General features: G+C 36.9%; 1 protein-coding gene across 3 annotated transcripts in view; it reads left to right on the top strand.

Moving 5' to 3' along the window:
• Window positions 1-11573: 11573 nt before the first annotated feature.
• Window positions 11574-26635, top strand: part of EFR3A (EFR3 homolog A) — a 62081-nt gene continuing 47019 nt past the window's right edge. For 2 of the 3 annotated variants that reach the window (XM_026053430.1, XM_026053428.1), the window contains exons 1-3: window positions 11574-11621; window positions 14844-14896; window positions 17192-17282. In XM_026053430.1, the coding sequence (XP_025909215.1) occupies window positions 17270-17282 (13 nt within the window). In that variant the 5' untranslated portion in view covers window positions 11574-11621; window positions 14844-14896; window positions 17192-17269. The remainder of the gene's footprint in view (window positions 11622-14843; window positions 14897-17191; window positions 17283-26635) is intronic. The other variant, XM_026053429.1, reaches the window with a different exon arrangement.

Genomic DNA, 26635 nt, shown 5'->3' on the forward strand with positions numbered 1-26635 from the left:
GGCAAAAACTTTCCTTCAGGATGACTTTGATTATGTGACAATACTTTCTATCCACTCTTTAAGGCTGCAGAGAATTCAGAAAATACTGAAATATTATCTGAATCAACAATATGTAGATGTAATAAGTTACTACATATTGATATCAGAAGTCTGTAATCAATGACAAAACTCTCTCTAAAGGTATGAAGAGTATATATAGGCCTGATTAATATGCATTTTATACAGGTTGTAATCCAATACTGAAAAAAAACCCACAGTATTTGACTTTAATCCTGCAAATAAACATTTAATTGTTAATAAAATTGTATTTCATGCTGTTGCCTCTTACTTAATGAGATAGGCAACATCAGTTATAAATTAAGGATTGTTTTCTTTGCAGCTTTTCTAAATAAAGAGAATAGCACTGAGGCTTCAAAAGGATGACATCTGAAACTTCAGCCTGCATATGTGGTATCTGAACATATTCAGATTCCCTGACACAAGTCAGATCACATATTCAAAGCAATGACTTATTTGGACACCATCCAAAATGAGCCTCTGCTTTGGAGACAAGAGCATAGCTTGTGTAAGTTACACTGAATATGGCTTAAACTTCAAACGCTGCATTAATATATCTGGTGAGATATGTAGAATAACTATAAGCTGTGTCTACCAAGCATTTGATTCTACTCCTGTAGAAGCAAAACTTGGATGGGTTTATTTACAACAATATTTATAATTGGAAAGCTTCTAAAGACAGAGAACAACTGAAACATCTGAATTACATCAAGGCACCATACTTTTTGGTTCTGGCCTTTTTTTTTTTTTTTTCAGTACACACGTGGTTTCAGTGACTGAAGATTGTCTTCTATTTCTATATTATAAAGTATATTATAAATTTTAGCACTATGCTTAAGCAAAATGCAGGAAAAAAAAACCCTTTCTATTAGCATTTTTCTCTTATTACACTATGTGGGAAAAACGCTCAAGAAAGGGGAAATTAGAGAAAAAATAGGGCTAATAGAAGTTATGGCATTACAGAGGCTTGCTTGGGGTGAGACCATCACCACTTCCAGGATGCTTGGTATGTACGGAATCTACTCCTCCACGACTCCCTTGGTAACCCAGTCTGCCCTCTTAGCACCTGCTAATGAGAGTAAACAAAGAGTGGAGCAGAATGGAGACACCAATGGCCAAACTTTGTTGGATTCCCTGCAGAGGTGATAATCTGATGGTGTCRTGCAGCTGCTGAGTGGAGAGTGCAGTGAAGACACTATGGCCAAACTCTGTTGTTCTCTCTGCAGAAGTGGCAGTACCAAACAGCTGATAAGCCACACGGTATTATAAGATGTCTGATGTTGGGCCAACAACGGTGGCAGATCAGTCTCTTCTGGTGGAATTTGCTCAAACTTCTTCTCATTCTAATCTCATTATAATACCAATACATAACCCCATTCCAAAAGTTATCTGCCTCAAAGGAATGACCACTCCTCACTGAGCACGCTCTCTAGATTTTTGATTGACTCAAGAATCTTTTAAACCAATCAATAAGAACACTATTTATGACTAGAGTCATTCAAGCTTCGTCTAAATGTAAAAAAAAAAAAAAAAAAAAAAAAAATTAAAAGGTGAACTAAGAGGGAAGAAGTTAGAGGGAACACTCCATCGTAACTTCTGGATCATTTGACTGGCTGAACCACCTAGCAGAAAATTTCATGTACAGACATCCGAAACCTGATTTCTAAAGTTCTAAAAATGTTGAGTAAGTCATGCTATTTGTGAACTCAACTACTTGTTTTGTAGGTGATCAGATCTACAGTTGACTGGCTGTTAGTGAATCTGGCACTGCCAGAGTCGGGCCTATAGTTGATTACACTGTTCATGAACTTGACTACTTGTTTTGAAGGCAGTCGGACCTATAGGTGACAGACTGTTCATGAATCCAGTACTGCCAGGGTCGAGCTTGTAGCTGGCACAGAGTCCAGCTGCCCCCAGTCCCTCTAACCTCTGAGAACTGGCTGGAACACAAGGGGATTTATCTCTTATTAAATTTGCTCCCACTTCAAACTGTAACACCCTAGAATAAAGAGAATGAGCAGTTGAGCATAAAATGAAAGTCCAGATGAGTGAAAGACAGAATTTTGTTCTGAAAACCCCCGTCTTGTGAAATCAGCTTTTATAGTTTGAAAATCCATCAGGAGATAGGGCTGATAATCATTAAGACATCCTGACACACCCCAAAAAGGGAAAAAAGGGAAAGCGAGAAAGAAGAGAGAAAAAAGAAAAGAGAGAAAAATGACTTGCCATTACAGAACTATGATTTGATTAATTACAGAACTATGATTTGATTAATATTTGTAAAAGGAAATTCATGAAAAAAACTGATGTATCTCACTTTGGCTTTATTATCCACAATAATCAACGGAATGAGTATGTGGTAAATTAGAATTTCACTCCTGCATCTTGGTGCCATGAAAGAACTTTAAACAAGCCGTTCCATAACATTATTAAAGATTTTGACAAGGTCCTGCTAGAGGACCTATAGCTCCGGATAACCTGCAGTTTTCTCCCAGAGACCTTTGTTACAGTGTTATGTTTGGTATTAAAGTCTATTATGTCTTAGAAACACACATTTTAATAATGTATATAAAACAGTGCACACCTGTAGTACAAATAAGGCACACAGTAAAAATTTCCCAGTTAGTTAGATATCATTTTCATCAGACAATTCTATCCAATTATCTGAACAATGAAGCCATTTTAGTGGGAGGAAATAGATGACTGCTATTAGAATAACCAAGTTATCTTTCCATAAATTAAGTGTAAGAAAATTACATGATATTGCAATAGTTACAAGAGCGTATCAGCATATCAGTCCTCTAAGGACTCCTTTGGGGAAAGAAAAAAAAAAAAAAAAAAAAGGAACTTTCCACTTAACTTAGCTCCTTCCCTTGGAAGAAAAGGAAAATTCAAAGCATTTTACATAGATCAGCTTTCATATTTGCAAAAAGCAAGGTTCCAAAATCTGTATTCAAAAACACTTCAAGTGAGAAACAAGGAATGGTGCTTGCAATTGTTAAGCCTATTTGCTTTCCTCTCCATTTACTCTGCAGGTAGTAAACTGTATTCTGTAAAGTAAGCGATAAGTTGCTCCAATTTCTTTGTCTTCCATGCAAAAACACCACAATAAATTCTAAGAAGGCAACAAGAGATGCAGATACTTTTAACTAGAGTGTGATGCAGCTGCCTTTTTACTCATTGACACATTTACGATTTAAATAACTATATAACCATGTGCGTGGCACCCTAGGAATGATTTGAAGCCAGTTATTTGGGAAGAAATTCTTATGGAGTCTAAATGTGTAAAATCTGTCAGACCACTTTGGATAAAAGGCATTAAGTTCAACACTCATGATTTATGTATGAGTACTTCCAATATCATGAGTATTTTTGCATCTTTTTTTGTAGTTAGTGAATGAAAAGTTTTGAAGCAAATGAGTGTTTTTCCCTTGGAAAACTAAACAGTAAATCAGAAATTAGTAAATGTGCTTGCGCACATTATTTTCATATTTGATCTGCAATATCTAGTGAATAAAACCCTCATTCTGATGAAGTCAATGGAGTATCTTTCAGTGGCAGTTTTTTCTTTCTGTTTACAGTCTCAGGCTGGTGAGAAAGAACACCTCCAACTCCACACTATTGAGGATTACAAAATAAAATGCTGTTATTGCAGCAGGAGTCAGGAACTGGATTTGAAGGTCAAGCAGAACAATTCTTTTCATCAATGACTATTTACCTTGAGAATGGGGTCCATTATTTCTAACTCAGCTTCTGTCAACCAGAGTTTAGGTAGATTTTGTCCTTTTCAGTACTGCAAGGATTTGAAATTAGAAGACTAAAACTATTTCTGCTTCAGAGACTTTGAACATCTCAAGTATGGCAATTTTTTTTTTTTTATCATTCAGAAGCAACAGCTTATTATTTCTGAAAGTCATTTTCCTCTGATGAAAATTAAAAAAAAAAAAAAAAAGAAGAAACTATCTTTAATGCTTTCTATAAGACAGTGACAAGGCCAGAAAAAATAGAAGCAATTAGAATACATAAGCAATTTAGAGATGCTTGTTTAACCTCTAAGTAATTACCTATTCAGAGAGGAGAAGATTGGTTAGAAAGCGTTATAGATATCTTTGCATTTAAAACTGTAAATTGTTCTTTCAGAGGTGCTAAACATGGTATAAATGTTTGTAACTATTCTTCCTTCCAAATCATACCTAAATAAAGAAGAGAAAAGGGTCGAGCAACTTATACTATTTTCTGTGTAGCAGTCACTGCAGATGAAAGACTGAGCTATATTTTGCTCATTCAGGTGTATGCAATCCTGTTTACTTCAGTGGACTTTCATAAGGCATGTTGACGTCAGCAACTGACCCTTCCAGTGATTTTGTGAATAGCATTTCCTGAAGTGATTTCAAAGTCAGCAATGTTGAAAAGCAGCATTTTAGCACTGTATTCTCTTTAGTTATTTTATTATTTTATTTTATTTTATTTTATTTTATTTTATTTTATTTTATTTTATTTTATTTTATTTTATTTTGTCAGAGTGCCTACACTTACAAACAATGTTGACTTCTGCACTTAGGCATCCAAGTTAGCTCAGAGATGTCAGGTGTCTACAGAAGGGCTACACTTTAAGGACTGAGAACCATGTGGCAACCATGTGGTTGATTTTAGAAATTCTAGATCACATACAGCAGAAATGCTAACACATAGTCCACCCTCAAAAGTGTATGAATGATAAAGAGCATGACTACTTTGCTAACAGTGGTCACAGAGCTTTGGAAATACCCACCTTACTGGCTGTCATGTCTTGGATCAGTTTTGGTCTTACCGAATTCTGTGTCTTCAGTGTGACGTCTCATGTGAACCGTTCTTAACAAAGGGCATGTTTGAGTGGTGTGCTGAATAAACTTTATATATAACATGTCGCAAGCATGGGGCCAGCTGGTATAGTTTAGATGAAATTGGAGATTGGAGAGTAGTTGAAGATCTCGATGGTAGTAGATGCCATCTGAAGGGATAGCCCCTGTTCAGGTTGCTGCGTTCAGAGCAAAGGAGATAAAGTAACATCTTTTTTTTTTTATTTAGGAATTTGACAAGGAGAGTGAAAGAGAAAGGGAAAGAGAAAAGGGAAAAGGAAAGGGAAAAGGAATGGAAAAGGGGAAAGGAAAACCTGTCAGGAGATAATGAGAACACAAACTGTGACTGGGAAGACCCAGAGGGATTTGAGGTTTGGCTGCAAGGATACAAGGAATTTGGCTGGACTTTCAGTGAGAGATATTGAATGGGGTCTGGAGAGCTCTGGAGGCAGGGAAGGACATAAGACTTTGTCTCTACCTTCCTTTCTCCTTTCCCACTATTTCCCATGCTTACTCTTCTTCCTCTACCCTAGTTTCCCCTGACTGTGAGATCCCCACCTCTCCTGCAAACCACAGGCTCTACCTTCCTCTTTGCCACTATACAGATTTATTCATGTTGTTTTCCAGGCACAGAAGCAACAAATTCCACTCTTCCTAACCCATTTTGCTGCATAGCAAATGAGACTGGAAAATCTGGGCTTTAGTTAGTCCTAGGAGACAGGAATGGTTTGGGAAACCTCAGGAGATACTGCAATTGGTGGGTATTGGCAGCAGTTGCTTCAGAAAGGGGCCATTTCCTACAGCAGTAACAATTTCACTTCTGGGAAAATACTCCAGAAAAGCCAAGCTTTGTGCATCTCAAACTGCATATCTCCAAACCTTCATTTTTCTGTGCCTCAGTACAAAAGAGGTTAGAAATGGTTATTTAAAGCAAACTAATATCTTACATTTTGTAAAGTGCTCTGATAAGTATTGACGAGCACTGTGGAAAAGTCCACAAGGAAATTAAGTAAATAAAAGATATAAAGAGTAAAATTTGAGTAGGTAATAAGTGCTGCACGGAGACTCATGGTGAACAGCAAAGAAGAAGCAAAATGGAGAACAGTTGTTCATTTGGTAATCACGAACGGTTTTGTGCTGTGCCTAAAATGATGCAGAAGTCCAAGCTGAAGAGGATGTGCTCCATGTGACCAGGTAACTGCAGTGCAAATCTCACTGCTTGACTCTGACGGGGCAAATTAAGGGAGCACACGCCACCTTCTGGCATTTCTTGAGTAGCTCTCAGTGGTTTGTTTATCTCCAACATAATAAATTCGCACAAAAAAAAACCCCCAATTCTGACCTATATGTCAAGTAATTATTACTGTAAAAAAATGAAAAAAAGCAACATGCAATATTTAGATTGATATTTTCCAAATGAAATATATTGAGGGTTTTGTTCCATATAATATTATTTCAAAACTGGTCTAAAAAAATATGAAGAATTAAAGCTTTATAAACCAGCTGAAAAAAAAAATCTGAAATCAGAGGGGCATGAATCTATTTTTTCAAAGAAATAAAATTATGTGTGAGCTGATCCAAGACATTTGTTAGTTACCTCTCCTCCCAGCAGATATATGAAATGGCTACCAAAAATAGTAGATTTCTATCCTCTTTTGGGGACATTGAGTGCTCTTTAGAAGTATCAGCTAGTAGGAGAGGGATGGGGAGATTCTTCAGTCTTAAAATCTATGCCCTAGCACAAGAGCTTTAGTGAGTATAGATGACCCTATGAAGTTCTTCCAGGATTGCAGTTCAACCTGCACTCCTGTCTTCTTGTGCCCCTTCATTTTTTGCCAAGTCACTGACTCCTTCTCACAGCCCTATCCTCCCTGCATCCACTCGTAAGACTTATTTTCCCAGCCCAAGTCTTCTCAACGTAAAATTCATAGGCTCATTCTTCAGATTCTTGTCCCTGTTCTCTCATTTCAAAGTCCTAGAGAGACCTCTCTGCCCAACTCTTGCCACGTTCTCCATATTTTAGCTTTTGCTCAATCTCTTTTTCATGGAGATCATTTCCCTCCTTTTAGGACTGATGGGCGAGTAAAAGTTATCAACAAGACTGCTGAAGCGCATGAGCTCTGCCGACACGCCACACGGATGGCAGGAGAGCCCATCCAGGACAGGCCCGGCTAAGGTCACTCCTCGCGAGGTTGGGCATCCCTCGTACGTTCAGGGTGTAGAAATGTTAGCATATATTTTTCACTCCTTGCAAGGTTGAGAGGCCCCCTGTATATTCAGAGTGAAGTGATGTTATAGCATTTTATTTTATTTTATTTTATTTTATTTTATTTTATTTTATTTTATTTTATTTTATTTTATTTTATTTTATTTTATTTTATTTTTATTCTATTCTATTTTATTCTTTTTGTTTTACTGTATTTTTCTTTTCCTTCTCTGTGGAATTCCTGTTTACCAATTGATCAGCCGACTCCTGTAATAATCACGCCAGTTAATGGTGCATGTTGTTATTGAAAAGATCTTACACTGGTGAATAAAATCAACTAACTGAAGACTCTCGGGATTATTTTACTCTCTCCCTTTAATGGCACATAGCGCAATGAGGACTGCTTTTTTTCTGTCCTCACTGGTTTTCTTAACCTCTTTTTCAGACAAAAAGATTGTGCCCCAGATGTTCAGTTCTTTGACCTTGTCCTCTCCTTGTGTATTGGTTATTCTTCTTTTTATTCTTATTTTACAATACCTAAATTTTGAGTATAAGCTAACCTTATGCTTTTACCTTCACAAGAAGTAAAAATATATACATAGGTTCATATAGTCAGAGTTTTAAACCAGTACTATTTCATGGAATAGGTTAAAGAAGATTGGGAAAAAAAGAAGTGCTTTGGGATAGAAAGAGATGAATCCCTTATTTAGCTTTGAACTTCAATATTAAATAGTTAACATTTTAGCTCCCTACTTTGTATTTTCATATTACAGCAATGTCAGTTGTTCACATTGTGATTTTATTTCCACTTGCACCACATTCCTCCCTAATTTTCTTCTTCATTTATTTTTAATATATGCTTGGATGAATTTTTAACATCCCAAAACAGTATGTCACTTGGCATTAAACCAGTACAGCTCCATTTACTTCAGGATAATCCTGCCAGTTCCTGCAAGCTGAGATTTGAATCTATTTTTTTTCTCAGCAGAGATTCTCTCCCACAGACCTTTTAGAAACTTATTTGATTAGCACAGTGGATATGACAGGATGCCTGAGAGGAGAATCTTTCTCCAAAGCAGGAGAAACATAAATAAGATTGTTTGATGAGCAGTGGAACTACATAACCTGTTTTTTCTCGCTGCAATAACACCAATTCCTCCCTTTTTTTCAGTATGACCTAACTCATCCCCTAACAACGTTGGTAGCCCTCCCACCTTCCCTTGTAGCCATCTGGGAAAAAAAGGCAGCATGTGTCAGGGCTGGCTCCGACTTACGGCAGYGCTGTTTGGTGATCTACTAAACAGAGCGTTACTGACCCGAGGCCAGAAAAAAAATGTTGGGTTCAATGAGGTCAGTTCTTCAGCCCATTTTTGTCAAACCTACTGCAGATTCTCATGAAGCCCACGGAAATGTATTACCTGGGAAACTTCTATTTCTGTAAACTGTGGTTGCAATTGGCCTGCTGGTTTCCCAGTTATTAAGGACTGACAGGCAATGTGACTGTGTAAGCCTTAGGAACCAAGGAAAAAGAAATAAAAATAAAATGCACAGGGTATAATATACATAATTTGTTATTTATTATTTGAATTTATTATTTAATTTTATTTATTTATATATATTTTAAAATTTATTATTTTTAAGTAACATGGAATAAATAGTCTTTCTAGCAAAAATGAAGCACATTTATTCTTTTCTATAGGGTTTTCATCAATTCTCAACAAAAATCTAGCTGAGAGTAGAAACGGAAGGGAGTAATTAGATTCTATTCTGAGATGTGATGGTAATCCAAAATTTTGACGTTATTCTCCTACTTCATAGCTAAAGGGAGAGAATGCTTTAAGTGAAGACACACAGAATATGATGAAGTACAGAGCTCTGTGGAATGGGATTGGCAACTTGGCTGATTTGGTGTAAGAAAAACTATACTGTGATTGACTGGGAGTCATATGTCTAATTAGCCACCCTTAAAACACTTTAGGAACTCTGAATTTCATGTGCAATTTTTAATACATCACATTGCCACCCACTCTGTATGGTTGAAGGATCTGTATTTCATTCTCCTTTGGTGCCCCAGTTAGAAAAGTAAATTAAATTTTAATAACACAGACCTCATTAAAATATATATTATAAAATCATCTACCTTGTCAAAACACTACAAGTCCTAAAAACAGACTCTATCAGCTAACTTAACCTGTATGAAAAAATATGACTATAAACACTCCAAATAATGGGAGAAAAGTAAGAACATAAAATTTGGTATAATTAGAATGCCTCTTTTCTTGTTTTARTAAGTATATTTGAAAGCCTCTTTGACTTTAAGGGGATAAAAGGCTTATAAACAAACCATCTTTCGATCCTTTATATCATAAAGAATAATATAAATACATATATGTATTTATATATCATATTAGATTTTTTTTACACTTGGAAATTCTGTAAACTTCTTCACATGAAATTTACTCTTTTAATTTTCAAAAGCATTTGAGGATTTGGAGGCRATTTTAAGATTCTTGCTCTGAGACATCTGCAAGCTGCTAACTTTTCTGACAGCGGCTGCTCAGCACTTTCCGCGAATTTCTAAAAAAAATGTAATGATTCCAATCTATATTTGCTGTCCCCCTGACAGCTGTCTTCCTGGGGAGCATAGCTGTCACTGTGAACTCTTTGCAGAGAAGAAAGGGAAAAAAATATCCAGGGACTACTGCATGGTTTGCAGGGCTGAGTCTGCATGAACTGYCTGCTCTGCTTTCAGGGCTGGTGAGCAGAATCAGTTTGCATCCACCACGCCGTCTGCCACAATGAGGGACGATCGAGTAAATCCCTTTGTACAGGCCCTGAGGACCCCATCTCTCCCGTCTAACCACTCTGGGGAGAAATGCTTCCTGACATCAACTACATTTGCCCGTTAATAAAACACTGCAATTAAGCACCTCTTTACAGACTGAGAGGAAACCTCTTGTGTTATGTGAGGTCGAAAAAAAAATAGGCTGCAAAATAAATATTAACAGAATTACCATTTAATTGGCAGTTGATTATAATGATAAAAAATATTCAGTTAAAAACACATGTGGCTTGCCTCCCTGGTGACTGAGCAAGCCATGTAGTCATTGCTATGAAAAATACATTTTTTTTCACTACTGGAAGCCAGAATTAATAGCTTTGACAGACCTGTCCAGTGTAGTGGTGAGCCAATGTAAATATTTCATAGATCCATCTTTTATTAGCTACTGTTAATGAGTACTGTACATTATCTCATTTTCCCCTATCTGCACTAAAACTGTGTGGAATGAAACAGTTTTTAAATTGGCTGCATCTTTCTCACCCTGACATTAAATGAACGTAGCTCTGTGCCATTCCTGCCTTACAGTGCTGTCAGGGCACACTATTTCCTCTGAAAATTTTTACTTTTTTTTTTTTTAATCCCTAGAACGAGCATGTCCCATTGGATATACAATCTTGTGCATGCGTGGTCCAACATATGCATGAACACCGTGGGGATGTTGGCCAGACTGTATAGAAATTTGCCAAGCAGCAGTTACATTTAATAGCACTCCTGACCACAAATGTTGTGTTTTATAGGCAGACTCAATCCACAAGCCCTTTGAAGGCAGGCTGTTCATTTTTTTTTTTAATTGTAGAGCCCTAAATGTAAATTTAAATGTAGAGCCCTAAAAATCCAAAGCCATAAACAGCATTTCAGAGATCATATAAATAAAAAGGTACATTTTTTTGAGTTTACTCTCTTAACTCCTCCAGCTGCTCATATATATATGTGTGAAACTGTAATAGCCGTGTGTTTTTTTTTTTTTTTTCCAGATTTACCATCTTTTGGGTACTGCTGAAAACTGCATGAGGAGACACAGGGACCGCTCTTGTCCCCACTCCCCTCGCTCAGTAATGGGACTGTCTGCAAGAAACCCTTTCAACAGKAAACACTGATCATCCCTCGAACGTGGATGAGGAAAAAACACATCAAAGAGCAGCAGGAAACGTGGCCACTTCATCAGACCAACCTCCACCTGGTATCAGTGAGACACTTAGAGCTCTGGAGCTTAGCTAGGGGGCAAATACAGGGAATTCCTGGGACTCATCCAGCTAGGCTGCCACGGAAGAGCTGCCTGCCGTGAAAATAACGACAACTCCGGATTTTGAAGCCCATCAGTCTCGGGTAATAATTAAACGAGCTCAGGGGCAGCCTCCCCCAAGCGCAGCCTCCCCTCAAGCGCAGCCTCCTCTTCGCGCGGCGCACGTGACCCGCCGAGCGCCGAGGCCTMCCCCGAAGGGGCGGGGCCGGGGGCGCGGCCTAGCCTGAACGACCCCCGCCCACTCGCCTCGAGGCGCCCCAGCCCCCGCCGCGGAGGCTGCWGGGAGTTGTGGTCGCCGCCGGCACCAGGCTCTGCTGAGGACGGGCGCGGAACTACAGCTCCCAGGGTGCCTTGCGCTGCCGGGCACGTTAATGGAGGGCGGTTGGGGAGGGGGGAAGATGGCGGCTGTTCCACTGAGGAGGAGAGGTGGCTGAGGTGAGTGCGGCGGGACGTGTTGCCCCTTGCTCTGACCCGCTGCTGTTCGCGCTATTCGCGGCCCTTCCTGTCGCTTCCCGCCCGCCGCAGGGAGGTGGCGGCTGTGGCGCTTGCGGGGGACGCTGTGAAAGGGGCTCCTGGGGCGGCTCCGCGCTCAGGCCCGTCTAACACAAGGTTTGCTCCCCACGAACAGAACGATGTAGCAGGGCTACACAGCGCCCGCTCTTTAATAGCCTCAGCTCTTGCTCTAAAGCTGTTACCTGCTCTTCCTGTGCTGTGAGCGCCTCTGTCCTGMAGGTGATGGTTGCTCGGGTGGGTGCCCAGCTCTGGTGGCTTTTCAGGCTGCGCCCTGGCAGTGAGAGCAGTGTAGAGCTCTGCTCTGGACTACTGAGGTCCAGGCTCCCAAATCTAACTATTACAACTTTTCTTTAGTCATGATTAATGTATCTCGGGCTATATCCTATGGTAATTTAAGATGAGGTACAAGAAAGAATGGATTTCAATAAAGGGTTGTGAGATTTCTCTGCCCTGTTAGAGAAACTGTGGAAAACACTATCAGCCTGTGACAGCAAACCCCAATTATAACTGCTATATAAAAAATCGAGTTGTGTAGTTTAGCAGTTGCACTCTTTTAAGCCAAATCACATGTTTTCTCATTGTAAATTGAGTAGGAATGCTAAAATCCTGGTAACATGCAAGGTTGATTTTGCAGGGCATAAGTAATTCCTACCTTCTTAAGCCTGTAATGTGGTGAAAGCACATTCAAMTCTTTATTTATTATTCACTGTAACATACAGAGCATTTTGCTGGAAGACTCAGTGCACACAGTTGGTTAAACTTAGTTGGTAAAATTTCCTTTAGAAAAAGATAGTTTGGGATTGAAATCGTGGTTGTAGAGCTGTGGTATGTAGAGAGGCTTTCCAACAAGTTTTATACACCCCTTTTACCAACACTATTGCATATGAGTTTCCAGAATGTTGCTAGAATTTGATTGGTTGTTGATTCAGAGGAGAGCTCTCAAAATAGGTATTAGAATATGAGTTGTGAATAATATATAATAGACAATTGTTTCTATTGTGTTTGGTATAGTTATGGAACTAACTATATTCCACCTTCCTGCAGGTGGAAGGAGGCACTAAAATACTAATCAGACTTAGCACTTGAATTTCATTTGTAATGAAAAGGGACCACACTTTTAATGATAAACATTTTGTAACTTTGACTTTAAGTTGCAAACTGCTTTTATTGGTTTAGTGGTTTCTAATCATCCATCCTAAGGCTCTAATGAAGTAGTGTTTGTAAACTTACTGTGTCATTTTTTAGCCATTTTTAATGTTTTTTGATATGGACAAATGTCATCACTCATGGAATATAGCAAGAAAGCTGTTTTTTTTTGTTTGCTTGTTTTGTTTTTTAAATCTGTCTTTAACAATGTTTTAGTTAAACCTAGAAGCAGTGCCTTTAATTTGCCGGTGAAATGGATGTTACTATCATCAGGAGTCTTTAARAGAGTTGGAGAAGGATGCTCATTTAACATATAGGAAATTTTCTGATCACAAAACCCTGATTGGTCTTAAGACCAATCTCTAAGCTGAAGTGGGACAAATGCTTGACAGGATGTCACCTTTCAAATGAACCAGCTAGGATGAAACTGCTTTCCACGTTACTATAGCCAGGTTCTTGTGTGGTATTACCTCTGGTACCTGATTACACTAATTCAAAGGGAAATCAGGTAACTGCACTGCAAGTCTGATTTAAATTGCATTTTGGACAGGGGTAGGGGAGTCCGAAAATTGTTGTTAGAGATTAATTMGTTGTGCTTAAGAATGAGCAAGTGACTCTTTAACCTTGCAGCACCTGGGCCRTTTGCCTATCCTCAATAAGAAATGTTCTGATCAATTTCAAAGGTAGAGAACGTTTGGGAAGAAAAAAGTGGAGCAAAAAAATTTTTTTGTCCCATGGTTTCCCATCTTGGTTTACCTTGGCAGAGATGCTTCAGCCTTTACCCTTCTCTTGTTTAATTTGGGGAAATGGATGAGTTCCCAGCTGACAGTCTCATTTTGAGTCCTCCAGTTGTTCTTTATAATGTTACATAATCAAGTAACCTAATGGCGRAATTCACTTCCTAAATGGAATTACAAAACTGTAGGTATACTAGCTCTTGTGTGACTATATATAACCTGTACCAGGAAACTGCATCTGTATTTTCAGAAATACAGATCTGACTATATTGGACTGAGAGGATAATAGGGGTGTTAATATCTTTTCATCCCTCGCTGAGTTTTTTTTTTTTTTTTTTTTTTTCCCCCCCTTAATTTCATATGAATAAAAGTATTTACCAAATTGGAGATTCGGCATAAAGCTCCTGATTTTTGTGTTGAGCGGAGTGGTGTCCTCTAGTATTACTGTTATAATGTAAAGTAGTGAAGTAAAGTCCCTAAGATTGTTTCCATTTTGGGTCTCTTAGAGATGTGTTGTTTTAGGGCAGACAGGAAGGGACATCTGTTCTAGCGTCTGTTTAGCTTCCTTGGTGCCAYTTGCGGATTTGCATGATAATAAGCGATAATTTCTCCTTATAAATCATCCATTAATTTCAAATCCTACATTTAAGTACATAAGCTGAGGAAGAATAAACTCAGAACTAGTAAGCAAATCAAAGTAAATTTTCTTCTTGTGCTARGGGCTGCTTGGGTCTGATGCAACTATAGTTTGGTGTTAGAGTTTCTTATCCTAACCAAATTTTGTAGATGTCTTTAAGTGACACTGCAGGGCATTTGRTAAGAAGCACTGCACTTGTGTGTCATATACAGTCAAATCTGGATTTGCTCTTTGAAGTGTGTGTGTGTATATATGCATATATATGTGTGAGTGTATATATGTGTATATATATGTATATGTGTGTGTATATACATATATATAGTACTTTGCTTGTAATTATGTTTAGGATTAATATTATACCTGTAGGAAGGCAAAATAACTCGAGTCCTTAGTGGAAAACTCGACATAACTTCTATTTACCTTCTGACAATACAGAAATGAATGGTTTCAAAGCATTGCATATAATTTAGTCAGATGAAATGTTAYGTGGTCTTCTGTGGTAACAGTAAATGGATGTTAGAGGTGAAGAATGTTACTTTGGCTCCTTCTTTTTAGTACTTCGTTCTTTTAATGGAAGTTGTCTAAAACTATTGTTTTGACTTAACATTTTTTCTTCCTTTTTAGATTGCTGTACTTGATAAAATTGAAGACTGATTACTTATCAACAATGCCTGCTAGTAAGTATTGCCATCTTAAGTATTCCCTAAGAGCATAATTATGGATATTTAGTTTCATTAGATTTTTTTTAGCCTCACCAAAAAAAAAATATTTTAAGTTGAAGGAGGGAGTGCAGGGGACAGAACATAGTGATGATACCTGGCTGTTATTTTACAAAATATAGTACTGTCCAACATCTATAATTTTTGAGTTCAGTTATATTTTTCAAAGGAACCTAATGTGGATTATGTAATTCAACWAACATAAATTGATATTCCAATGCAAAATACTATTTTTGGTTAAAAAAATATAACTTTTAGATGGTAGAACTACTACTCTATATTAAATGATACAAGACTTTAGATATTTAACATGTAAAATAAAATAGGGTTTTGAGGGAGATATTCCTAAGAATTGAGCTGTTGCATACTACCTCAGAGAAGCATTTTTCATTTATATGACACCTAAGATTATGAAATGTATTAAAATAGTATTAATTGCAACTAAAATGTGTGTGGCTATGTAGTCTTTGTATTAAAATTGTTATGGTCAGTCTCTGGATAAAGCTGTTGGCTCTATTGTGAAGCTACAGACTTCTGCAAAATGTGAACTGTGTAGTTATTGAATGCATCTTAAATACAGGTCTGTAAAAAGACCATAAAATATGATTTCTTCAGGAGATGTATGTGGGGAAGGATTTGAGGTGAATTAAGATTTGTGATAAGCTGTGGCTATTTTTTCCTTACAAATGTCTTACAAAAGTTAGTTCCTGTGCTACGTGGTCACATGGATATTTAAAAACTGATAACATTTTAGTATGTAGTATTGCTTCAACCACTGACATTGCAAGATATTATAAATGTTTTAAATTTTCTTTTATTTAAAAATAGTTGGATTTTTGTCTTCTATGTAGGCATCCTTGTAAAATGAGTTTATTAAACAACACAGCCAGTATTAACTTATTACATTGTATATTCTGATTTGCAGCTGTTGGCAGAACTGTGGTCTAATTCCTGTAATATAATAACCGCTGCTCTGGTTAAATTGCAGTTTTTCAGTACTCCTAAGGCTTTTATCATGATATTTTCTGTATTATTTTCTATGTCAAATCTCTGTGTTAAGATGCAAAATACTGATGATAACCCTCAATGCCTGTCACATTAAAGACAAATATTACAATACTACATTCAAAACTGTGCAGCCATTTATTTCTATGTATATTTAAACTATACTTGCTTTTCATATGTATGGATGAAAGTGAGAAAGCATACATTATATGTATTGCAGTTTATATGAACAAAAATTTTGTTTACTTTTTCCTCTACAACAATGATGGAGGTAAAGAAGTATGATTAAAGTAAGCAAACAAATGTTGCTTTGCTGCTAGCTGTATTTTTTATTGATGTCTATGGAGACAAACKTCAAGATTTTTTGCTTTCTTGTGTGTGTAAGATGATTTCTGTCTCCTAATTTAGGCTTCTCTAGAGAACCAAGGGATTCCTTTCAGATCATATAGAGGAAACACATGTTGTTAGTGTGTTGCTTTGCAATTTCAAATTATTTGTCCTTGAAATCTGGAAAGCTCACCTCTTCGTGCAGTTCCTTCCCCTCCCCMCCATCCACAGAGTTCTTGCACCCCACATGTTCACAAATTCCCTGAGCATCTTCTAAAGTAAAATTTGTAGGTGAATGTTGGAGTGAAAGGTTTTTCCAAAAGTGTTTCTGAGTATACTGGAAGGGATTCTGTAGGACTGAAGTAGAATAACATGTCCTGCCTTCTTTCCTGAGCCTTTGTCAGTTCTTTGACCTCTTTTTATAACAGTTTASAAATGTCTAGATATAAAAGTGGTGGTTAGAAAAATTGGGGAAAGCCAAGATTTTGATGTTATGGAAAGACTGGGCAAAGAAAGCCTTAATTAGTTGTGCTATGAAGCTTGACAGAACTTTTTTTTATTATTGTTATTACTCGTAATGGTCATTATTGAGTTTTGCTTGAGAATGTGGAGATGYAGCAGTGTATGGACTACTTCATGAATGGATGCAAAGGGTTTAGTTTAACTACTGTAATATTAGATCCATACAGACAAAATTTTTCTGAAAAGTATGGTTTTGAGCTGTTGTCACTTAATATGTCGTTTATATGTGTGCACAACTGAATTTAAAACTATTTAGAAAATCAGATACTTCTATCTTYACTCTGTTCATCTAAGCCTGCAAATCAAGTGATTTTTAAACTATACATAAACTTGGAACGAATATTAAAATGTATCATACTTTTTTTTTAATTGAAATACTGCTATCATTGTCATTCACAGAAATTGCTTTGCAACTGGGTTTTCCTATCAGTCGATTAACCTTCATGGGCACCATTGTTTGTTATTGATTTCTCAGTCATGGGACGAAAGGGTAAGAAGGTTCATGCTGATTATGCATGCAAGCGGCCTATTTTTTTAATGCATGAAGATAAAGGAATTGATTTGTGAGGGGATATGTTTTCCACCGTGTGRTTAAATGCATGTCTCTGGAACACCTAGGGTTAACAGTGGTTTTAAAAATGCTTTGGACATTCTTTTCCTTCCCCCTATACCACAAGCAATGCCATTTTTTTAACTGGTTCTGTTATGAATTATTGGAGATACAAGTTAATTTTCTACATGACTCTTGGCTTTCAATGAGTGCTATTTTGTTTCCAGAAAGCCCTGTTATTCAGGATAAATTGAMACAGGAGTTAGACAGGAATGAGTAGAAAATTGGGGTAAGTAGATGGATGAGATCTTTCCTCATTAAATAGCATGTAGATTTCAGTTGATTATGTTCAAACTTGAGTAGTGAAGGATTTTGKTTTTTTAAGGGTGCTTGAATAAATATCCAAAGTTTTGCTGTGCTCTGTGTTTCTGGAATTATTAATCAAGTATAGAAGCTTTATTTTTTTTTTCCTTTTGCTAATCTATTAAAGAGAATAGCCAATGACTTTTACTAGTAATCCAGCTGATTCAAAGAATACAAACCTCTGGATACCCAGAAAGGGATCAGTGTTAAACTCTTTCAACACATGGAGAGCATTTTAATTGTTTATATTTGAAAAGAAGTACACAAAATAATACAGTCTTCTTTTTTTTTTTTTTTTACATGCTTATATTGAAGAAATTAAGACTAGCAAATAAAGGTTTTTTTGCATTAGAAAATTTCTTGATTGCAGTATATAAAAAAAAATTAGTTAAATTTATTTATGAAATACTTCTGTTGGTCAGAAGCTTAAGTATATTGATATTTGAATGGAGAATATTGCGGTAGTCAGACTAGTATGTTTTTACTTTATAGCAAAAAGCATGTCTCAATAGTTAAATTACCAAAGTCTGGAGAGTTGTATATGGAAATAAGAGCTCCTGAAGTATAAACATTTGATGTGCTGGTACTTGGTAATTAAGAGCTTTGGATTCTTTAAAATACTTTTCTAAACAACGAGCAGGAATTAATCTGTTTAAAAAAATAGGAAAATCTGCAACATTTATGTGAGAAAAGGTAAACATTTGATTTGAAAAAGTGTGCTTACTTCAGATTTTTTTTAAATTTGGCTTTTCTTAAAAGGATTTCTGCCAAAGTAGAAAACTAAAATAAGGAGCATCATAGTCTCTGAACACAATCAAATTTCTATCTTCTTCCTACATTAATTATTTTAAATGTAATAATTTTTTATAGATGTGCGTCAGGAAAGATTTTGTGACTCTTCCTCCTACCCCACTAATCATTAGATTAAATTTTTTGCAGACCAGAACATTTCARTCTCCCTTCCTACAGGGCAAAAGTTCCCAGCAGTATTAATCTCAAAATAATTTTGAATGAATGAAAAGACAGGATTGTGTCAGTCCGAATCAGGTCTGTTGTTGCAGTACCTTTTTCTTTTTTTTTTCCTGTGTGCTTTGTCCTTACTGTAAAGCTAACAAAAATAGCTTGCCTAAGTAATAGGGGAAATTGAAAAAGTGTTAAACTGGTATTTTATCAAATCTGTAGGAATAACAGCCCAACTCTTCTTCTAATAGCTTGTGTCTCTTGTACTCTGGAAGAAAAGATTAATTATTTCTTCTGTTGAAAGTTCAATTCTAGGTCAAATCTAGATTTATTTTGCTGTGGACAATTTAAATCTGTGTCTTATGACTGTTCATTTCTCTGACTTTCTAATGTATAAATAATAGTATACAAAGTTTGTATCTTTGTACCTTTTCAACAGTTGCTGTTAATTGAAGCTAAAGTTTACAATATGCAGAATTACAAGAAATAGAGGAATTAAACTTTAAGGCATTTTGTGTAGCATTTTTTTCATAGTGAGGGTTTATATTTGTATTACTCTTGATTAGGTTTTCCTGTTTTAGACCATCTGTGGATTAAGTTTGAAACAATGATTGCTTTATCACTGAAGCCAACTTCGGGATTTTGCAGAGCTCATGGGACTAGGATGTGTTTTTGTATAACCATGTGGAGGGAGAATGGGGACATAGTTAAGTGTCAAAATTGTACTTAGGCATGTTCAAATGCTTTATTTCTATGCTTTGTATTGAAATGAGCTTCTAGAGTTTTTAAGTGTTTTGAGAATTCTTACAGTAGCTCTTATCCAGGAACTTCAAACTAACTGTGTCATTGTGCTGCGGTATTGTATTCTGTGGTTAAAATAAATTCTCTCACTTGTTACAAACTAGAATGTAACTATTTCATGCTTGAGAAGGGATTTTGAGATAATAACAACCAAATTTTACACTTCATATATTAAGAAATAGGAGTACTTGGTTAAACTATTTGATATTGAGATAATCAAGTTTTCATGTATTCTTACCAGTAGAATAGTGCAAGCTGGACCCAACACTTCCCATATATATTTCTTCTTGTTGTTGGATTTGTAAGCTTTTAAAGTCAGAACAAATACTTTTTCAGACAGGAGTTTTCCAGACCTACCAAAATGTTGCAAATTGAAGTCGGCGTTGTGCACACTGAGGAGGAATAGTATATGCGAGTAAGAGCTTGGGTTGCCATAGAAGACGATGAGTCTTGTGCCCGCGTGAAGTTCTGTCTAGTTTCTACAGAAAGCTGATGACACCTGAGACTAAATGATTAACAACGTGTGCATATGTAGGTGTGTGTGTATATGTATAAAACTGCTTCTTCGTATGTAGCTACACATCTGTCAGTCTTTTAGACCGATGGGAGCAGGCTGGCATCATTAGGTACTAAAGATGCACAACAGAGGAGAAACTGTTTTTTTATTAGTTGTGATATATCATTTCCAGATGGAGCCTTCAAGGCATATGTTCTACGTATACGCTTTTTTGGAGAGCACAGGACCATTCAGAACCTCCTATGAACTACCTTTCAGTTATTCTGGGAAAATTGATGCCAAGCCGAGTACACTTTCCAGGACTAATGGAGAAGAATAACAGTCAGAGGGATATTTTACAGTTGAGATTAACCTAGAATAACTTCAGTGTAGTATCTATCTAATATCTGTATTTAAAATACATTAAAATTATTTTGCATGAACTTCTGCTTTTTTGTATTTTGGACTAAGCTCCTCTTGAGTGAGAGCAGGAGGAGCTTCTTGCCGCTGCAGTTCATCTTCCCTTCGTTTGGTTCTGGGTCAAGGAAACAAGCTTGATATCATGAAACCACGATGTCTTGAACTTGGAAAAAATGAGCAGAAATCATGAACGTCTTGCCAGCCCTCTACTTTAGATTTCCCATGCATGACACTTCAGGTAGTTATTACCCTAGGAGGTCTTGCAAACCAGGCCACTTGGTGGCCAGTTGCTAGCTGATTTGAAGTGAGCATGGCTTCTCTGGGGCAAGTGATCAAAATCTCCCAAGGCCATCCTTCGTAATGTCTTCAAATAGTACAAATGTGTAGCGTTGACAGAATCATCTGCTGTTGGCCTTTAGGACTCCCCAAAGGAGGAAGCTTTTGACATTGTTCACTCTGCTTGGCATGGGAATACTAGAGCCTCAAAAATGGCAAAAGCTACTACTCTGGGCAGGCTTTGGTTGATCAGCAGGGTCRATTTGCCAGCGTTTTGGCAGTTTTCCCAGGTGTCAGGAATCTTCAGCTTCTTCTGTGACTGACCTTGGATTGAAGGGCTTCTGACRCCTTTTAAAGGATAGGCAGAATCATCTATGGGATTTGGATGGTGATTTGTGTTGTAAGAGATGTAATGTTTGTATGTTTCAAATTTGTGACCTTGTTACAGGAATGATGTTAAATGTAAATCATGTTAATTATCCCCCACATTCAAGGGGGAAGTTCATGTATTTGTCATAGCAGCATGAGATAGTTGACTTTGCATATAGAATTCACAGGATGTTTGAGTGGGCAGGGACTTCTGGGCATTGTCTAGTCCAACCAGCTCTCCTCAGGAAAGGTCACTTAAAGTGCATTGCCTAGGACTCTGTCCCATTGGCTTTTGAATGTCTACAAGGGTGATGTAGGCACTTCCTTGCGTTCATGTCAAAAATTAGGGCATCTCCACTTGAGCCCTGTTTTGCTAAGTGCGTAGTCTCTGTAACTCTCTTCTCCTTATGTCTTTCCTGGTTTATAGTCCCTCTCGGCCAGCCTGTTGCCAAAGACTCATGTGCCTCATTTGGTGATACGGATTGCATTTCTCCCAAGCAGACATAAATCTCCAGTCAGGGTCCCATGGTCATAGAAACCAGAATCCTGTTGTCAACATCAGCTATATGGCCAGTTGTTCACTCTCTGTAGCCATCTGTTTGTCCTCCTGTCCTTCCCCTTCACTGGCAAGATTGAGGAGAAAACCATGGCCCAAATACCACTGATAGCCCTTGGAACTCTGTAACCACACTTGATGCTATCAGAGCAGTCCTTGGCCTGCATCATTGGTGCCCACGTGGAAGAGCAACATAGAAGAGCAGTAAAGGGTAATAGTTAGAGGTGGAGTAGATTTGGCAGTCTCCATGATATCCCATCTCCATAATGGAGTCGACATGGTGTTAGCCCATGAGCAGAAGGGAACCTGCACCATGTCCTTGGTGCACAAGCATAGGTGGCTTCCATTGCCATGGCATTTTCCATACACACCTTTCTTGGGTCTCAGGCTRGACAGGCCACAAAAGGGGAGGACTCTGAGGTGGTTTCTAACTTAGTAAATTATTGCATAGAGGAAATCTTCCTTAGTCCTTTAAGAATGTCTTTTAGAAGATTATATGGTTCCCTAAGCTGTGAAGTCAATGTCCCAAATTCCCTAAAAGCCTCAGATGCCCTTCTACCCCCTTGTCTCAGTACTGAAAATCAAAATGTATTTTTACCTTGGGCTGCAGAGCTTTGTGACAGCACCACAGAGGGTTGTCACTCACTGCCATTTGTGCTGGGGAGGGGTCACACACTTACCTGGATTTGCCTTCTCAGGTGTCTCTTCCTAGAGCAAGAGTGGTGATGCTTGGAGGGGCAGATTCTCCGCTGGATTGTCCTGTACTGACCCAGGGACACAAGATACATAATAAAAAATGATTTGCAGGCTTCTTGATGAATTTTATATAGAAGTCCCTTGACAATAAGTGAAATATTTGTAACCCTGTTTGCATATATGTTTACACTTTAAAAAACTTTCATAGATCAATTTGAGGCTCACTCAAYGTGAGATCTATTTTTAAGGTCCTTGAAATAGCAGGTATAATTTCCAAATTACTCATATTTCTCTAAGCTGTCCCTGTATGTTTGCTAATGCTGTGGATCTGACCTAATATTCCAATTGAAGTAATATGAGAGATAAAAAGAAAAATGAGGCAGGAGCGGTGCTGGTGATTGGAAGCCAGATAAGACTTGGTGTTGTAGCTGCAGCCGGTGGTGGGAGGAAAGGCCTGTGTGTTCCTTAAGACTGAACGTGTAATTGAAGGGGACATGTAGTGCCTAAGGACTGCAAAATTGCTGTTAACATAGAGCTTTTAAAACATGACACTGAAAAGGAGCCTGGTTTTCAAATGTAATAGCTTTTGAGACACAAAACACAAGCTATTCCTTAACTGAAACGCTTGGTAAACTTGAGGAAAAAATGCAACATGAAATTATTCATTTTTAATATTTTGATTCTTCCTTGAAAAGGGAAGTTAGGGATCTTAATGCAAGGCATATTGATGCATCTTCTTTTTGTGTGTGTTCTATTTAGTAATAGAAGTAAATGACCTTGTTTCGGCTAACAATGTGCTGATAAGTAAGGACAAAAGAGCTAAAGTGAYATGTATAATGTGTCAGAGAGCTTCTCTCACTAGAACCAGATTATTTTTAGGTTTTCTTAATAACATGTTAAAAATAGAGAACTCTGGTACTCAGGGTGTCAAAGGAGAAATTGTGCAAAAGAACAGAACTGAGCAGGTAGAAGATGTTCCCATATGAGAATAAGAACAAAGACAGGAGGAAAGGAGAAGAGGCAAGACAAAAACACTGCAGGCAGAGGGACCTGTGAAAATAATGCAACCGGAGACCTTGACGTAATGGAATCCTGCTTTCTAATGGATTAGAAGCCTTTAAAAGGCACCATCCCAAAGATGGTATCTTCTCTGGGGATTTGTTTTAATTGCTAGTGTTTCTGAAATGAATACCTTTTGAAGAAGCTCAGTGGTAAGGTTTTCGTGGCTAGGTTTTTCTTTTCATTTTTTCCTACCCCTTACTGATCGTTTTGTGCATTGTCCTTCATCATTTCACAAACTGCTTATATGTTAATTATTTTTACATCTTGCTGTAGCCTGTTGTATTTTTTAACATTGTTTGGAGTGCAGGAGCATACATCCTGAAATCACGCATGAGTTAAGGAGATAATTATTCAAGGAGATAATTATTCTCTTCTGTTTCATTAATTGTAAGCACCAAATAGTTTTCAAAGAGAAATGTGCAGTTGCGAAACTAGACAGTGGATGAGATTTTCCATGTTTGCTGTTGACTGAGATTTTTTTTTTTTCAGAAGTTCACATCAAGATTATACTTTTGGGACAGAAATTAGATTTTTTTTTCCTTTGTTTTGAGAAAAGCTAGAAATGAACTCTTCAGAAATCAGATAAAAGTGGGGAAGAGAAAAATAAGGGAAAAGCTTATTTTGGAGGGTGGGACATCTAGATGCTGAGTCCTCTGTTCCCTCTGGGAATGYGTCAGAGGGACATTGCAAGGGCTGATTAGAACAGCTGTACAGCTGTGGGTCTTTTTATAGCAGGTTGAAGAATATTTTTAACTTTTTTTTGCTCGTATCTTTTTTCATAGAAGGGGGATGTCCTTGTAAATAGTGAATTATATGCATCAACTGGTACTGACAATTCAAAATTAGCCAAATATATCAAGTGTAGTGGTGACAGTACTATTTTATGCACTTTTCTCTAAGTGTTTGGAATAAATTTGTTTATTTGCATTTCTCAGATAAGAGGAGAAAGTTTAATGCATAGGTAACTATACTTACATACTTATATCGAAGGACATTGATCATAGAGATAAAATCTTAAGTACTCAGTGTTTCTTGATACTAAAATACAGGTTAATCAACAGACCTAAGCTGAATTTTTTTAATTAGAATAATTTTTGAAAAGAAATGGAGAGGCTTTTTTAAATCTTGAGATRGAATATAAGGTTATAAATGATTGTGTCAAGCTTTGGAACATGCTGAAGTTTTCAGTAAGTGAATAGAAGTTTTTGTTCAGATTGTCTAATACTGTTGTCAGCTGTTTGCAGAATAGAGACAAGGGTATTGAGCAATGTTAGAAAGAGGTCTGGAAGAAACTGACATAGGATAACATAATCTATATATGTATGTACAGTTTTGATTAAATAAGCAACTTTAAAATCAGTTTCTGGGTTTGTGTGTTTTTTTTTAGAAATAGGACATGGCTTAAAGATAGTTTAAGGGTTTTTTCAYTGATTATAATTTCATGCAAATGAGCTCTAGCAGTATATAGCTCTTTTGAAATTATATTTTCTCAGAATACATATCCTTCTATCTTGCATCATAGAGTTTCTTTAACAAAATACGTGATGGCAGTTCCTATGTAGCTCAGTGGGTTTTTTTTTCCTGAGTTTACATGCAGTCAGTAAATAAGTTTATTATCTGTCTTTTAAGACTAAAAGTGCAGTGGAAACATTGCTTCAGTATTGAAMGTTATTATTCACAGTTCTATTAAACACAAGCATTTATTTTTCAGTGTGTTTGAAATATTTAAGAATTACCCATTCATTTTATCCAAACTGATGTGATGTAGGAAGCAAAAGGATGAAGTGTTGGAAAGAAATGCAAAGTCAAAAAAAATGCAGTATCAGAAAGTAACTTTTAAAGTGTTTAGACCAAAATGAAATTTCTTCTTCCTTTTATAGAATTTGTGATTYGTTGAGATTAAAATGTTCTAATACCAGCTTCTTGAATTTTGAGGTATTATTAAAGATAGTGTTAATGAAATTAAACTGTGTGACTCGTTACAGTAGTTATCTGATTTTAAAGTTAAACCCTTCTTTTTAAAAAGTCTTTATAGTCAGCAACTTAAATTTTTGTCCTGGGCATTCAGTTTGGTAAGATCAGGTGAGCGCATTTTGCTAAAATATTTGCCTTTTTACAATGGTATGTGGCATGAATGAATTTGATTTCTCTCTACTGATTTCTGTAACTCACAGAAGCAGTGAGCTGTCTGCTCTGGGGAAGTCGAAATAATGAAACTGTCCCTATTCACAGTTTCATCGTGATGAGTCGTGAATCACTTTCATGATTCAGTACAACTTTTGTCTCTCTTCTCTTTTCGTCTGCCTGGCCTAATTAATGGAATTTGATACTGAAGTTTTTCACGTGTTTGTTGGCTTCACATAGATGTCACAGAGCTAATCAGRTAAGGGTACAGTAGTGGAGAGCCCTCGCGTGAAGCAACTCCTTCTGTATGAGTTTGAGAGAGCAAAGTGCTGAGACAGGACAGAGCACCTGGGGAGTGCAGCTGTGGCCAAGATGAGGCAGTATGTCCAAGTTCCAACTGTTGAGCAGGAAAAAACCTATGACTATAATTCTGCTTTTGAACCAAGGCCGTGTATGTGTTTGGGTAGGTGAAATTACCATTTTCTGATAACATGGGCTATATTTTTTGCTGATGTGTAAAATAAATGCATGTAAAAAGTGTCTTTAGAGTTGGTAAGTTATATACAGCTTTAATATGTAAAAGGCAGATTATGAGATTCCRTTAATGAAACAGAACATGTATTTTCAAACTTAGAAAATGCCACTGTTGCCAAAGTAACTTCTAAACCATTGCCTAAAATATTTACCTTGGCATAATATGACAGTATGAAGTTTCTGTAGACTTGTATATAATGATAAAGAGGTATTTTCAAGAGAGAGAACCTTAGAATGAAAATTATGTCTAGCACTGAAAGGAAATTGTCGTAGTATTTTGGGGTGATAAACCTGTCTTGTTCCAACCTTGACTGGAACAACAACATTTTTATCTGGCTTGGTATTTCTATTCTGCATAGCTATGACTGAAAACAGCTTGTTTGTAAGAAATGAACTGTTTACTTGTATCAATTTTTTTATCTGGATTGTGCTCTATATACTTCAGTTAATTTTAAGTTGGTATTATTTCTAATATACTGGTAAGTCTTAATTATTCTGTGTTTTTAATATTCAGGAATATTTTAAAAGTATTTTGTACCTTTTTAATAGTCTTTCCTGTTATATCAAAACATAGAGTAATGATGAAAGCTATTTTATCTCAAAATCTATGTCATGACTAATTATTCCTAATTATTT

Source organism: Nothoprocta perdicaria, unplaced genomic scaffold, assembly GCF_003342845.1.
Source record: "Nothoprocta perdicaria isolate Ctin4 unplaced genomic scaffold, notPer1 scaffold_115, whole genome shotgun sequence".
Taxonomy (NCBI): domain Eukaryota; kingdom Metazoa; phylum Chordata; class Aves; order Tinamiformes; family Tinamidae; genus Nothoprocta; species Nothoprocta perdicaria.